Source organism: Pan paniscus, chromosome 1 (assembly GCF_029289425.2).
Source record: "Pan paniscus chromosome 1, NHGRI_mPanPan1-v2.0_pri, whole genome shotgun sequence".
In the NCBI taxonomy this organism is placed as follows: Eukaryota; Metazoa; Chordata; class Mammalia; order Primates; family Hominidae; genus Pan; species Pan paniscus.
Window position 1 is genome coordinate 167017631 of NC_073249.2, and position 17519 is coordinate 167035149.

Here is a 17519-nt window from a genome sequence, read left to right on the forward strand (position 1 = left end):
GTTATGTATCTAGGAATTGAATTCCTTTTAAAACTGGACAAAATTGCTCAATAGTGCTTAGAAGTAAATTATGAAAATATTACATATAATATTAAAATTTTTAGGATGCAACAAAATAATCACTTTAAGGCAAAATTACCACTTAAAATGTCAATTATAGCTTAGAAAAGGAACAGCTGATTAATCCACAAGAAAAACGTATGAGATAAAAGAGGACAACAAAACTAAATAGTAAAAACAAAACAGAATCAAAGCCAAAAGTTGGCTTTTTAAAAAAGACTAACGAAACTTACAAACCTGGTTAAGATTAATTAAGCAAAAATAAGTTACAAATAACCAGCAATGAAAATATTAACAAAGCATTAATCAATGAAAAAATAAAAATAATCATGATTACAACAAAAAAGTACTAGATTTATAAATAAATTACTACTTGTCAACTTGTGATTAAATATTTAGAGAAGTTTTAACCTTCCATGAGCAAATGTCCCTGCTTTTATGAAAAACCCAATATACAGATCTTTAACTTTATTTATAAGTGAGAAATAAAAGCCTACAGAGAAGTACTGGCTTGTCCTAGAAAAAAACTTCTAGTAAATAGTAGAGATGGACTAATATAAAAATTCTCTGACACCTAGTCACTGTCCTTTTATAATTGATAAACTACAATTAATTTCATGTATTTTGTTTTATTTTTCTCCTTTCAGAGTTTGTAGGTAAATTTATCCCAGCTTATATCCTTTCTTCATTAGTTAGACAATGTTGAATGTTTTCCAAGGCCCTGGCTTGAAGTATTTGCATTTTGCAAACTTAAGCACTCAACATTATTCTTTCATAAAGGTGGTGTACTAAGAACAAGTTTGGATGAATCATGCAAAAAAACATCAGCGTCAAAAGTCTCACCACCGAAACCGATTAAAGCCCTCAAGGGAAGGAGGTCTGGGACTGTTCAGTTCATCATTCATCATTACATGCAACCAAATATGATCCTTTTGTACTCAGCAAAATATGGATCACTGTGTTTGGATATACCAATATAATGCATCAATTCCATTTATATCATTAGACCACTTATCTGCAGGATATATTGGACAGATATGCTTCTGAAAGGAGCAGAATATTATCTGAAGAAACTTGAATTATAAATTAGTAGCTGAATATTTATTTATGAAAACTGAATCCACATAAGGTTCTTACCTGTAAAATAGACATAATGTATCAAATGAATAAGTACAATTTTTATTGAATATCCACTAAATCTTATGTACTGGGTATATTAAACTAATTAAACTAAAATACATTTAATTTAGCCACTGAATATGAATATCAGAATCCAGGTACAAATAGGACACTCAAGGTATGCCACTTTTCAACGACAGAGTTGGGCTAGAATTCAGATCTTCTGGTTTATGTTTCAGGGTGCTTTCTGCCAAGCTTTAATAGTACGATTTAATGCTAGCTTATATAGCAATGTAGAAAGTTTCTAGAAAGTAGAAATCCTCAAGTGATTGAAATTCACTTACCTTGCTTCTTTTCACAGTTGATCGCACAACCTAAAATAAGCTGGAGCAACCTCCCAAGCTCCACTGGATCTGAACATTCGGTTATTTGGTTTAAATCAGGGATAAGTGCTTCTGAAATCTGCTGCCCCAAAAACTACAATATTAAAATAAATTAGATCACTCATTTATGTCGGCTGCAAAGAATTTGCTACATTTAATATTACAATGAAAATAAATTATAAATTCACGAAACAACTCAGATAAAATAACAAATGACAAATAAATAATTATTAAAACCAGTTAGCAATGTTCAGGCAACATTCCAAAATTCTGAGTAACCAACCAAAAGCACTATATTTCCTTTTGGTTTCACATCAAATATCCTTTGATTTCACTGTCAGAGAGAAGAATTTAACTTAAGAAGCACTTGGCCTAGTCTACTATGATAAAACTTATGCCTGTCCATTAAATAATAAGCATATGTTAAGCCAAAGAATATTCATAATATTTTCATATATAATCAATTAACAGAGAAACACAATGTAAATCACTGTACTTTTACAAATGAGCAACAAATCTAATGGATTAATTTTTTTTCCTGGTCTTATCTTTCTTTTTCTTATTTTTTAGCTGATTAAAAGGGTTCTTGGCATTAAAACAGCTTCAGAATTAGTTTTAGGTATTTAATAAATTGAAAAATTTTAGAGAATATTAAACATTTTGGGAAGAAATTACAAGTTTAATTGTGTGACGACTTTAAAAAATAGCAACAAAAATTCTTTAATGGAAAATTCATTCAAAAGCTGCCAATCGTTCAGCAATAAACTCTCATATCAAAAACCCTACTAGAGAACTTGTTATGATGCGAATAAGAAAAAACAAAACTATTTGACTAATGTACTATCTAAAGTGACTTTATAATACTCCTTTTATTTTGCATTTTTTCCAATTTACTTGTATGAGCATAATCTCATTTATGTCTTTGCTACTGTTTATGCTGGGAAGAAATGTCAAAATATTGCTTTAAATAGAAAATTATTTCAATTAATTATAAAGTCTACTTTATAGTATTGCACAAAATCAAATATATTAAAGATGAAGGTAATTCTACTTGAAAATCAATTCGGAGAGTATCAATACCTAAGCAATGTTATCTTACAAATCAATATATCCAAGCTTATTTTCACAAATGAACATTCTATAAAAATGACAATAAAACATGTTCTAATTATGACTTACATTCCAGTAAAATATTATAAACAAAAAACCAAGTGATTTTTCAGTCTTAAAGTAATTTTCGTATAGCATGATGCATTTAAACAAAGTCAGATGGTTTTCATACCTCATGATAATAACCCATAATTCCTTGAAGGACCTTCTTTACATTACTGGCCTAATGTGAAAAAAATAAGAGATTCTTATTTCAGATTAATAATGAAAGAAAAGTTATGTCAGCATGAAAGACAATAAAAACTTTCCCCTAATTAAAAAGAACAACAAAAACATTATAATAGAGTTCTATAAATACAAACACATGATGCTTTTTAACCATCAGAGATTTAATCAGTGTTTAGTTAAGTAGGGTGATTCTATTTAAAGTGGGTCACAATGAACTCAAGGGCCCACTTTAAAAATTTATACACGGGCATGTCCAGCTGCAGTCATGAGCAAGTTAACTGGGTTTTGATTTTCTCTCCTGTCACTAATAACTAGAAAATAAGACAAAATACATTAAACAATTGTTTGCAAGCTTTAGACAACAAGTAAGTAGTACAGAACTCTGCTTTCTGAAAGAATGAAAACAAACAGAAAATGGGCCCTACACTAGTACAAGCTTTCTGTCTTGAGGCAATTTTCAGACTACAGCATAGGGAGGTGGAAACCAAACACCAAGCCTGGTGTTCTCACCGATTGAAGAGATAAGACATTAGAAGTTCAGGAAGGCCTGGGCAGTTTGAATTTGCAGGGCAGACGATGAAAAGATGGGAGCTATGGAATGAGCAAGCTCTGGAGATTTGTGTAAAATGGTTCCTTTGACTCTTTGGCTAAATACCAGTTTGCATGTGGATGGGTGAAACTGAATGTTCTTTCCAAAGAAATAACAATCCAGGGAACTATAAACTGAACCATTCCCAAAGATTATACAGGCCAAAAAATTTTTGAAATTCTCACTAGCCAGAATGAAGACACCATGCTACATGCACAAAACATTCACTAAAGACCCCCCAAAAGGTCACAGCTTAGTAATGAGTCTACCTTAGTCCTAAAGGAAAGAATAACTTTAGTTCTGCCCCCCACAACAGCCAAAAATAGGCCTTTAAAGGATCAAACTGATTCCAAGTACCTTAACTGCTTGCAAGAAGAAAATTCAACACTCCTCAAAAGAATATACTTAATTGGGAGGCTGAGGCAGTTGGATCACCTGAGGTCAGGAGTTCAAGACCAGCCTGGCCAACATGGCGAAACCCCGCCTCTACTCAAAATACAAAAATTAGCCAGGTATGGTGGCGGGCACCTGTAATCCCAGCTACTCGGGAGGCTGAGGCAGAAGAATCGCTTGAACCTGGGGGGCAGAGGTTGCAGTGAGCTGAGATTGCACCACTTCACTCCAGCCTGGGCGTAAGAGTGAAATTCTGTCTCAGGAAAAAAAAAAAAAAAACTTAAAAAAAAAATCAGCATTCAATAATAAAATTCATAATGTTTAGCATCCAATTAAAAAATTACTACACATGTGAAGAAGCAGGAAAGTGGGAACCAAAATTAGGAGAAAACTCAGTCAATACACATGGGTTCAGAAATGAAAGATAAAAGAATTGAGACAATGTTAAAACTTCTAGTTTAAAGATGTTCAAGGATTTGAACAAAAACATGAATGTAAGAAATAGAAGGTTTTTTACAATAAAGAATCAAATACAGATTGTCAAACTGGATAAAAATGTAAGACCCAACTATTAGGTGTCTACATGAAACACTTTCAATAAAAAGACATAGGCAGATTAAAAGAATGGAAAAAGAAATACTAATGAAAAATATAATCATAAAAAATCTGTAGTGGCTACATTAATATTAGAGCTAATTTGATTTCAAATAAAAGAATATTACCAGGGATAAAGAAAAGCATTTCATAATAAGTGAATTCACTCAAGAACACACAAGAAATATAGTGTGTAATAAACTTAATAACAGAAATTCAAAATACATGAAGTAAAAAGCAAAAAAATGCAAAGGAGAAATCAACAAAATCGAAATCATCATTAGAGATTTAAGGGCTCTCTACAGAGTCTATACTACACTATACACATAGTATAATAAGACAAAATATCAATAAAGATATGGAAAATACCACTATCAACAAATTTAACAAAATTTATATTTATATAACAACTATAGAATGCATGCTGTTTTCATATACACATGGAACATTCACCAAGACAGACCATAGGTTCGGTCATAAAATAAGACTCAATAAATGTAAAATAACTTCTCAATACAGAGTATTGTCTCAGATCTATTAGAAACCAATAAATAAAAGAAAGGCAACTGGAAAATCCTCAAATATTTTGAATTTGAATTACCTACTTCTAATTTACTCATAGGTCAAAGGAGAAAACTTTACAAGGGAAATTACCAAATATTTTGAACTGAATGAAAATAATGTAACAGTCTGTCAAAATATGTGGGGTGTGGCTAAGATGGTGGTTAATATTAGGGGAAAAAAGGGTTTAAAGTTGATTATTTAAGCTTCCACCTTAAGAAGCAAGAAAAAGAAGAACAGGTTAAGTGAGAGAAAGGAAATAATAAAAATCAGAAAAATCAATGGAATAGAAAACATAAGCTAATTCTTTAAAAAATAAATAAGTAAAATTGAAAAACATCTAGCCAGACTTATCAAGGAAAATAAATTCAAAAACACAAATAACCAATAGCAGGAAAAGAAAAGGAAACATCATTAAAGATCAGTTATTAGCACATTATTAGCACAGTAATTCAGTTAAGGACTGTGTATCAACAAATCATACATCCTGTATGAAACAAATGTCTTACAAGACACAACAAAACTGACTTAAAAATAGAAAATCAGTTTGGCAGTTTCTTATAAGGTTAAGCACATACTTACACAACTTAGCAATTCCACCCAGAAATTCACCCAAGAGAAATTAAATATGCATCTATCCAAAGATTCATATATGAATGTTTGTAGCTGTTGTATTCACAATAGTCAAAAATGATAAAAATTCAAACATCCATCAACAAGTGAATAGCTAAACAAACCATAAAATATCAGTCTAATGAAATACTACTTAGCAAAAAAAGAAATAACTACTAATGCAGGCAACATGAATGAGACTGAAAAATTACACTGAGTGAATGAAGTTAGACAAAAAGAGTACATATTATATGATTCAATTTATACAGAGTTCCAGAAATGAATTCCATAGTAACATAAAACAGATCTATAGTTACCTAGGGCAAGGCTGGGGGTAGGGATTAATAGAGAATGGGCCTGAAGTGCATATTTTTGGTTAATAGGAATATTTTCTATTTAATTATGATGGTAGTTACATGAGAGAATACATGTGTTAAAACTCAAACTGTACACAACAAAAAGTACTATAAGTTAATTTGAAAAACAGATTTGGTTAACTTAGTGCTAACTTTAGGACCACTGTTTGGATCAAGTGCTTCTCCCATTTGTTCTGCATACCTTTATTCTCCAGTTGTCCCCAACATCCTCTTTAATTCGGCTTAACCAAGATTCGTTAAACCAAGCTGCATCACTGAAACAACAACAAAAAAAATACTAAAGATGAAAATGTTTTTATTACACAAAAAATTAAATAGAGCCAACAGAGAAAGTTACTTTATGTCTTAAAGCCTATCCTTAATAACAATACTGAATATTACTTATATAGCAATAATTTATCATATTAAGTTATTTAAGTTATTTGCACCTTCAATTTAATAAACATTTACTAAATATTTAATACTAGGTGCCCTGCTACCAGGAAGATGCAAAAGTCACAACCGTGAAGAGGTAAAAAACCAACATTTTAATGAGTGTCTACTCTGTATCAAGCACTTGATATTGTTCCAAGTTATTTCATTTAAATATGATGGTAACTTGGCAAATACTCCATTATTATTTCCAGTCTTACTATTTAGGGAATTGAGGATGAGAGAGTCTAAGTAATTTGCCCTGAGTGATACTATTAATAGCACATGGCAAGGCCCAAAATTAATCTATTCAACTGAGTAGAATTAAGCAGAATGAGTTTAAATGAGAAGTCTACAAAGACAAGTTTAGTTTTAATGAAAAGCAAAGTCCCATATTGATACTGATGGCCAAGACAAAGAATTGCTATACTAAATTTTTGTGTATTTAATAAGGTTTTGAAGAACAACATTTGACTATATATAGTGAACTACATTAATAGACTTTATTCTAAACAAATATCTAGATGCTTTCTCTGAGTAAGGAATTGAGCAAGATTAATATGAAGATAATTTACCCTTTTGACTCTTAGAGAAGTAGTTATTAAAGGAGAAAAGTAAAAAGCACAAATAACTATACTCGAAGGAGAATGTGATAAATGTTCTAAGGGTAAAACAACTTCAAAATCACAGAATGTTTATGCTGGAAGAGGTCTTAAAGGTCTCATCTAAATTCTTACTTTACAGGTATGCCAACTAAAATAGGGGAAAAAGTAAAGAGCTTCTTTTCCAAGGTTGTAACTTGAATTTAAGAACGCAAAACTGAAACCTTTCTGCTCATATGTTCTAAAACCAGAAGATAACTCTTCTGGCTATGATAACCAAAAAAAAAAAAAAAATGGCTTCACTATTTTCAATTCATTTATTTGGAATTTGTAATCATTTTATTTTTTATTCATAATCAACATATAATAATTGTACATAACCATTTTCTTTTGAGCAGATTAATATTAGTTGTGCTCAACTATTCCCAGATGCCAAGTCTGCAATTACCGAAACAATTTATCTAAATGTGTAAATGCTACACTGCTAACCAGGTATTTACTTGAAATGACTGAATGAATCGAGTTAATGAGTCAAAACTGTCCAATTCACTTCCTTTTTATATCAGATTAAGTAACAAAAACTCCTAACCAGAAGAGTCACGCCAGTTGTGATGTTTAATGTTATGTGTCAACTTGGCTAGGCCACAGTAACCAGATATTTGGTAAAAACCCATCTGGATGTTGCTGGGAAGATATTTTCTAGATGATATTAACATTTAAATCAGTAGACTTTGAATAAAGCAAACTACCCTCCATAATGTGGGTGGGTCTCATCCAATCAGTTGAAGGCCTTAAGAAAAAGGCTGAACTCCCCCAAAGAAAGAGCAAATTGTGCCAGCAGATGGCTTTCCAACTCTAGCTGCCCTTTGAGTCTCTAGCCTGCTGGCTTACCCTGCAGAGTTTAGACTTGTCATCCTCCACAATCACATGAGCCAATTCCTTAAAAAAAAAATCTTGGGCCAGACGCATGGCTCATGCCTGTAATCCCAGCGCTTTGGGAGGCCGAGGCAGCCAGATCACCTGAGGTCAGGAGTTTGAGACCAGGCTGACCAACATGGAGAAGCCCGTTCTCTACTGAAAATACAAAAAAATTAGCCAGGCATGGTGGCACATGCCTGTAATCCCAGCTACTCGGGAGGCTGAGGCAGGAGCATCGCTTGAACTCGGGAGACAGAAGTTGCAGTGAGCCAAGATCGTGCCTTTGCACTCCAGCCTGGGCAACAAGAGCAAAACTCCGTCTCAAAAAAAGAAAAAGAATCTGCATGTGTGTGCACATGTGTGTATATTGAGACAAAGATTACACACACACTCACCCTCTACTGGTTCTGTTTCTCTGGACAACCCTGACTACCACCCCAGTCTTCTAACTGACCCTAAAAAAATCCAAGTATGTGATTCTATGCTATAATTACCTTTAGAAATTGGATCTAGATGTAATGTATTTTTCTCTAGTTTTTCCAAGATAATTCCTTTTGTCTTACATTCCTCCTCATCTTCCTTTCTATCTCAAATCAACTTTAGCCCAGAGAAATGCTTTCTAACTTAGTAAAAATATATCTCCTGCTTTCTTATACACAAATTCACCCTTCTCAAACAACTATAATGGCAGTCAACCTTTTCCACTATTAAACTTGATCTCCAACCTCAGAAATCTCAGGGCATCTCTTTTTTTTTTTTCCTTTTGCGCTGCAACCTCTACAACCTCTACATGCCTTAGAGTCTTGGCCCCCAATAATTAGCTCCTTTTCTTATATTTCCCAGAACTTCAATAACACTCAAGGGATATCAAATAAGAAAGGGGACACAGGACTAATGAACCAAAATATGGTCCAATTATTTTCTAATAAAACTAAGAATTACTACGTTTTAACTCCATCCGGTGTATTTGTCTTCCACAGTTTTACCAACTGAATTCAGGTAGTAAGAAATACCTACTAGTTACTATAAACAATATAGTTGTGTCACTTCAATGTATACCCAGAGCCTATTCTTCTTGAAATATCCAGAAATCTTCTCTATTAACCCATTAAACTGTGGTCTATATTTTGGACAGTTGTATATAAAGTATAGATAGATGTTCATGTAAGTATGTCCATGGATAGATGTCCATAGATGGATGTCCATACTTACATGGACATCTATCTATACTGTACACATAACTATCTACACTTTATGTCCATACTTATATGGACATCTATCTATACTTTATACACAACTGACTTTCATTTTATTAATACTGCAAAGTAAAAATCTATTGGGATGACTTCAATACATTTCAATGATTACAGCTGGTTGGGAGCACTGAACTTGGAGTCAGACCAAACTGATGCAAATCCTAGCTTTGTTATTTACTCATCATTTAACTTCCAAAAGCAATTTCAACTACTTATACCTCTGTCCTCTTGTATAAATTGAAGGTAAAAACATCTACCTCACTAAACTAGTAAATTTTAAATGAAAGAAAGTCAAATAAGTTCTATAATGATGCTTTTATTTAGTAAATATTCAGATGTTGGCTATCATGGTTTATCATGTTAAATGCTCAAATATCTGCTAAATGAATAAGCAAATAAATGCATGATTCTTAAGGTCTCTGAATATCCTACATTATCTGTCTCATTCTTCTCCCTCTTACAAAAAAAAAGTTTAGTCAAAGACAATAGGAACAGAGAGGTTAACTGGTGCTTAAAGTGAAGAAGCTAAGCCTTTCTTTTGAAGATATGGCATGCACTATTTACAGTTGTTCTGTACTATCAAAAAAGATATGTTTAAGTCCTAACCCCTGTGAGTGTGATTGAAATAAGGTCTTCATGTATGTAATAAAGGTAAGATCAGGTCATAATGAATTAGGATGGGCCCTAATCCGATATGTCTGGTGCCCTTATAAGAAAAGAGACACAGACAGAGGTAAGATGGCCATGTGAAGACAGAGTAGAGATACACTGCCACAAACCAAAGAATGCCTGGGACTACCAGAAGTTGGAAGAGGCAAAGGAGAATCATCTCCTAGAAGCTCTGGAGGGAGCATAGCCCAGAAAATAGCTTGATTTAGAACTTCTAGCCTCCAGAAGTGTGAGAGAATTGATTTTTGCTGTTTTAAGCCACCTGGTCTGTGGCACTTTGGTACAGTGGCCCTAGGAAACTAACACAGTTGTATAGTTTTTTCCCATGTGTTTTTAAAATAACTGAAGCTTCTACATGCATTTGAAAAAGAGAGTTATGTGCTACATATTCAAATTGAAGATAATAATTAAGAAACTGTAGAACCCTAGCAATAACTCCATGACTCTTCATGTCTAAGTTAAACAGTTTAGACACCACTTTATAAAGATATTACTATTTGGAAAAATATCTGCCTCAAGTAAATAGGAAAAAAACTATTGGTTAAATTTTGCTGCTTCCTTAAAAAGCAGAATTTCTCTTCTTACCTTCAGTAACAATTTTGATGTGACACGATGTCAGCCACAATAGTCATCAATGCAATATGTTAAAAATTATAACATATTTGAGCTGGGCGCGGTGGCTCACGCCTGTAATCCCAGCACTTTGGGAGGCCAAGGTGGGCGGATCATGAGGTCAGGAGTTCAAGACCTGCCTGACCAACATGGTGAAACCCCATCTCTCCTAACAATACAAAAATTAGCCAGGCGTGGTGGCATGCGCCTGTAATCCCAGCTACCGAGGAGGCTGAGGCAGGAGAATCACTTGAACCCGGTAGGCGGAGGTTGCAGTGGGCCGTGATTGTACCACTGCATTCCAGCCTAGGTGACAGAGCAAGACTCCATCTCAAAAAAAAAAAAAAAAAAATTGTAACATATTTAAAGTGCTTTGAAATGTTCAAAGACATATGGTAAAATTAACCTTTTAATCGGAATAGGACATACTGGTCCAACTAAGGAAAAATGTATGCTTTACATCTCACTATCCAGGATCCAGACTTCTGAAAAGTTCCAAAACTGGAAAGGAGTTTAAAAAGAAAATAAATAAAAAGTAGCCCCTGGATGATAAGGAGGCTCAGACACCTAAGAACATATAAAATCAAGTGAATGAAGCAAAGAGAGAACGAGAGAGAGAGAGAGAGAGAGAGAGAGATTTAGGGTTAATTTTAGGGCACTGGCCATTTGTTAATGGTGACAGAGAATTTCTGATTGACTATTTTATTGTTACTGCAGAAAAGCTCTTAGAAGACTGTTACAGACAAAAGAAAGAAGAAATAAAGAGAAAGCACAGAGAGGGAAGATCAGCATTAACAGCATAATCCAACAGACCGTGGAAAAATTAGCTAAAATTTACTGACTCTACTCCAAACATCAGGTCCAGTGCTAGAGCATAGGAGGTCAAAGAGCTATATGCATCACATCATGGTAAAAACAGGTTTCTTTTGATTGTATTCTGGCATAAAGCTACCAAAGCCCACCAAAACATATAGAAAGGACAGCTCTGAATGGGACTGTTGAAATGAGTGAATGCATACCAGCCTTACATTCATACCAACCACAATGTTGCTGCATCTACACCAATATTCACAACATAGCATGATGAGAAGAAGGCAAGGCATAAATTCTAGTGACAAAAAACAATGATGACTTTCTCAAATCATGAGAAAAGAACTATGTCCAGAATGTTTGGCTCTGATGAATTAAATCATTTCAAAATCAATTAAGATATAAATAAACAAAATTTTGTTTGTTTGTTTTTTGTTTTTTGAGACGGAGTCTTGCTCTGTCACCCAGGCTGGAGTGCAGTGGCAGGATCTCGGCTCACTGTGAGCTCCACCTCCCAGGTTCACGCCATTCTCCTGCCTCAGCCTCTCGAGTAGCTGGGACTACAGGCGCCCGCCACCATGCCTGGCTAATTTTTTGTATTTTTAGTAGAGATGGGGTTTCACCATGTTAGCCAGGATGGTCTCGATCTCCTGACCTTGTGATTCACCCTCCTCGGCCTCCCGAAGTGCTGGGATTACAGGCTTGAGCCACCGCACCCGGCCAATCAAACATTTAAGAAATATTTTTAAGACAGAATGGGAGTAAGGTATATTTTACAATAACTGTCAACCTCCTCAAAAGTTAACATGTTAGTTAAGTTTGTCTTTTAAAGTATTAATCATAAGTTAACCATTAAATCAGTCTATTCGCAAGAGATCATTTTGAAGATTCTAAACAAGTAGGATTTTTATATCATTTTAATTGTTTTTCTAAGACAGGCATAGGATTTTTGTTAACCCATCTAAAGGGTTTTCAATGTAAATCATGGCAAATCTTTACAAGATGATGGTGACAAATAATCTGACTATAAAACAGTGAAGACGAGATAGGATTCTGGTCTCAAAGTAAGCTAATATAAAGTTGTTATAATTATTAATTAATAAATTGTGAGTGCAGAATTGGCCTTGTTTGTCCTACTTAGGGTGCAGCTCATATTACAGACTATAACCCTAACCCTTACACAATGTTGGCAAATATTAGGGGAAAAATGGATTTAGAAACTTTTGATATTATATGATTACATAAAATGGGTCCAGCCTAAACACAACCACTTTATTAAAGTTTCCCAGTACCTGTGACTTCAAATTTCATTCATTCCTCATTTCATTATTGGTGAACTCATAAACTACTATTAATTCAGAAATACATTTTAAAATTTAATTCTTTAAAAATTTTTTCAAAATCTAATATTTTATACTTCAATAATTTTTAAGATAATAATCTCCATGCACGGATACCTTAAAATGACAACAGTACAACCAAAGAAAACACCATAAGCAATTGTATCATTAACTTGTTTCTTTTATAGTTTTAAAATAGTGTGAACATGCTTACAACAAGTTTAAAATAAGTTAACTTGAATAAATAAGAATCCTGATCATATATCCAATTAAGATGTATCTCTATGAACAAGCCAGGAATAATGAGGTGGTAAACTTTTTGTTCCCTACCTGCAAGAATGCCTTGGTGCCATATTCCTGAATATGTCACTGGGTAAGATAAAGTTGCAACAACCTTTGGAATTCAAGTCCAAGTTTTCTTCCTTGGTATGTATTGGGTTTACAATGCTTTTCAGGGAGAGTCTGACCACTACTCACATTTGATGAAGAACTTGTGCCATGGCAACTCCACTAGTCAGCTGTTTGACATCTTGACAAGGTGAGGCAGTATTGAATGTCTGCAGCTAAAATGACATAAAGCAAATGATCTTACCGCTTCTTTATACCTACAAGGTAGCATTACAAAATGCAAACATAAATTGAAAACAGCTAAAAAAAACAAAAAAAACATGGTCCTGTTTTGTTTAAATGTAGACCCAGACAAACAAATGGAACTATGCTAATATGTCTCTATGGCTGTGTAACTTTATAAAAATAAACTAAACATTTCACAAAATCATGCCTAGGACATTAGAACATATTGATGCCATGCATAAGTAATACATAATTTGGAATAATACAAAACCAGGTATATAACTCTAGTCTTGTGTTTTGTCTATATTTAGCAGAACATCAGAAAAAGAACTTAAAGATAACCCAACATTTGCAACTTAAAATTTCACTCACATCATTTGATAGAAAAACAAAGGCTAGAAATGTCAAGTCTAAAGCTACTTACAGTTTATCCATGAGCTCTGAAATAAGACAGGACTTCTGTTTCCTATCTAAAAATTGGCCTTACGTCTTGAAGAATCAAGCCCTATCTATCACGTCAAGTTGTTTCTATCTATTTTGGCTTTAGGTATACTAACTTTTCACATATATCTGTTAAATATTCATGTATATATTGAAGAGAAGCAGAATAATAACCTCTTTTTACAATAAGCAAATATGAGATAGAAAAAAATTTAGAAAGCAAATTACATCAGAGCTAAAATGGATCATAAACTTTCTAGAAAGGTAATCTCAACCTATAAACACCTTAAGTTAAATATACTATGATTCTCTTTTCCCACACATACTCACCCATTTCACTGTTCACTAATAATTTCTTAGTTTACTATTTAACTATCTTAATCCAATAAAATTATCTCCCGCCATAATTCACTTTTAATGGTTCTGCGCATTTTCAGAGTTGGCAATTGGAGATTCAGACCTCCATTATCTAACACAACACAGATGAATGATACCAGCAAACTAAACCTAGCCAGTTATTTTCAAAACACACAGAGACACTTTACTAAGCTCCTACGCTATGTGAAACACTGTGGTACATGATGGGGCTACAAAGGAAAATCACCAGGTTTCTACCCTTAAAGCTTCAGTCAAAAGTTAAGGAGAGGAGGAAGAGACATAAATCATTTCTAGACAATATGGTAAGTCCCATGATTACAGTATGCACAAAATGTTCTGCAAAAAATGGGTGTCAACTAATCTAATTAGGGTTTGTATTTAGGAAAGGCTTCTCGGAGATGATTTCTGAATGGAAGGTCTAGAGGGAAGAGTAGCATATTTTCTAAGTAAAGAAATAGTCAAGGAAAAAAAGCTTCAGGAAATAGGAATATGATAAAAGTACAGATACATGAGAAGAGATATTATTTTTAGGGAACATGCAGTTCAGTATCACTGGATTTGCAGTGCAAAGAAGGCTGGGGAAGGGGTGACAACCAACAGGGTTAAAGAGACAGGACTCCAAAGGGCCATGACAAGAAGCTTGGACTTATTTTACACTTAATGGCATTATCTACATAATAGGAAACAGTAGAGTAGTTTCTACCGCACAAGATGGTTGGGGAATTAAGTGAAATAGCAAATATACCTATATCAGGGCCTGGCATGTGGCATAAGCTCAACAGCTGTTAGCACATTAGCTATGAGTCAGGGTTTCTCCAAGTATAGGGCCTAGAAACAATATGTATCAGAATCTCTAGACGTATTAAATAAGAAAATCCCCAACTGATTCTTAAATATGTCAATTTTGGAGAACCACTGCTCTGGGTGATGAAAAATCACTGAAAAGTAATAAAGAAGAGTAACATGCTTTGGCATATTTTGGAGAGCAGATAGTGACACAGAGTAGCTTTATGCCTGAGTCAGGCAGACCAGTTAGAAGGTTCCTGCAATGGCTCTGATGACAAAAATAGAGTAGAGGGAATCAGCATAATATTGACTGAGAGGAGATGATGAATTAATGGAATATTTAAAATACAAAATAAGAAGGATTTTGCAACTGGGTGGATGTACAGGGAAGAGAAACTCCAAGAATTAGGGCATCTTTAAAAGGAAAGTAAACTGTGACTTCCACTTTTCAGCCCTTCCAACTTAAACATTAACTTTTAATGTGTAACTTAGAAGTTACATCATTAACTTTTTACAAAATTGACACAATTCATGATTTTAAAAGGACAATTTCGGAGGCACAGAATACTAGGCAAAATAAGAGGTACACATGCTAAGGGACTACCTCCATGACCACTATGTTCAGATTAAAATCAATTTCCCCTCCTTCCTGCCATGGACATTGGAGTGTCTCTGAGAAGTTCTTAAAATAGCTGCAAAATAAATTAGAAAACAGAATGTAATTTGATTTCACTCAATTGAAAGGCTTACAACCAAGAAGAGTGAATTAATTAAAAAGCTTAGTGGGGAGGCTGGGTGCAGTGGCTCATGCCTGTAATTCTAGCACTTTGGGAGGCCGAGGCAGGTGGATCACTTGAGGTGAGGAGTTCGAGACCAGCCTGGCCAACATGGTGAAACCCTGTCTCTACTAAAAATACAAAAATTAGCCGGGTGTGGTGGCACATGCCTGTAATCCCAGCTACTAGGGAGGGTGAGACAGGAGAATCCCTTGAACCCGGGAGGTGGAGGTTGCAGTGAGCCGAGATCATGCCACTGCACTATAGCCTAGGCAACAGAGTGAGACTTCACCTCAAAAAAAAAAAAATGCTTATTGGGGCGAGTGAGGTCAAAGCAGACAAAAGAAAATGTATTCTTTCTAATTAAGTCTTTTTGGTGAGTGACCCAAAAAAGACAGACAGGGTTTCCACAGGTGTCTACCGCTAAACACAGTGTTCTGGCAAATAATTACCTTACTCTCTTCTATATTTCTAAATAAAACAAATAATCAGAAATGTGGAAATGCTGTTCCTAAACTACTTTAATATAAATGTCACAGAAATCAAGGAAAATGGGGTTTTCACAACCAACAGCCAACAAAAACTCAATCTTGGATCAACTTTATTTTCATATTCTCCTCCTCCAGCTCCTCCTTACAAAAAGAACAACCATTGCTTTGAGTTTTAAGATCTTCATAAAAATAATTGAGGTTTTAATAATTTTCTAAATTTAGGCATATATTAATTATTACTCTTTCCTTCATCTGCCTGTCAAAGAATGCAAGAACCAAGAAAAACATTTAAATATATTTGGTCCAACCTTCTAATTTTATTGGTGAAAGTAAGGTCCAAAGATATTAAACAAATTTCCAATGTCACAGAACCAAGTAGCAGAATTAAATTTATCTTTATACAAACATTTCTTCAAACTCTCATACATGTCCTCCAACATGTAAATGATGCCCACATTTACCCTTTTGCCCTGAATTTTCTGCTACGTTGCAGTACAACATTTCTAAGAGCCAATTATTTTAAGACGGTGAGTTCCAAATCATAAAATGCAATTTTTAAAAAATTGCCACAAGAGGCATTCCTTCACATAACTAACTTTTCTTGATGACTTCTCTAATTCTGTTGATGTTGGCTCCATTCTCCTCCTAGCGCTGACAGAAGAGTTATTCCCAACTGTCTTATCTCCATGATTTGACCCCATCATAACTTTTTTAAATCTTCTATCTCTGAGCCAGGGTTATCATGACAAATGTGTGTGTTCCACTATCTCCCTTTAATCTATAGCCAAAGAAGACCATTTGTTTTACTACTAGTGTCTCTTCCCTGTGTCTGGAGAACTAATTTCCACTGATTTCTACTTGCTGAAATCCAACAATCCTCTATGACCCAGTTAAAAATTCACTCCCAAGTATTTATAAAAAACTAAGCTATATCACACTTAATGGTGAAACACTAGTCTCTGAGGTCAGAACCAAGGCAATGATATTTACTATCACCACTTTGATTTGGTGTCTTATTGGCAATAGTTGTCAGTGTTCTCCTAGGGACAGAGCAGAAAATAGGTCATGTAAGAGCTCTGATCCCAAAAGCCAACTGGATTACTTTAGAAAGTACTGTGTTATAGATAAGACAGAAAGAGGTTAACAGGTTACAGTGGGATAAGGGTGGGAGACAAACTTTAGAAATGGTTGTAACAAAGAGTCCCTGAAAAGCAACATCTGACCCAAGACCTGAATGACGGAAGCAGCCAACCACTGGAAGAACTAGAAAGAGAATATTCTAGGTAGAGGGAAAAAAATCCCTGATGCATTAAAACAGCTTAGCTTCTTCAACAAATAGAAAGTCAATGCAGCATGATAGGCTTGAAGAACTGTTGCTTGAGGTGAGTTTGGAGAAAGTTGGGTAGGTGAGGTAAGATCAACAGTGCGGT

General features: G+C 34.4%; 1 protein-coding gene across 3 annotated transcripts in view; it reads right to left on the reverse strand.

The window, feature by feature from the left end:
* HOOK1 (hook microtubule tethering protein 1) overlaps positions 1-17519 on the reverse strand; it is a 61762-nt gene that overhangs the window by 41458 nt on the left and 2785 nt on the right. For 2 of the 3 annotated variants that reach the window (XM_055092017.2, XM_008977980.6), the window contains exons 3-6: positions 13122-13207; positions 6208-6280; positions 2845-2895; positions 1524-1656 (exon numbers count right to left, since the gene is read on the reverse strand). In XM_055092017.2, the coding sequence (XP_054947992.1) occupies positions 1524-1656; positions 2845-2895; positions 6208-6280; positions 13122-13207 (343 nt within the window). Of the gene's footprint in view, positions 1-1523; positions 1657-2844; positions 2896-6207; positions 6281-12974; positions 13208-17519 lie in introns of those variants that run through there. The other variant, XM_063600864.1, reaches the window with a different exon arrangement.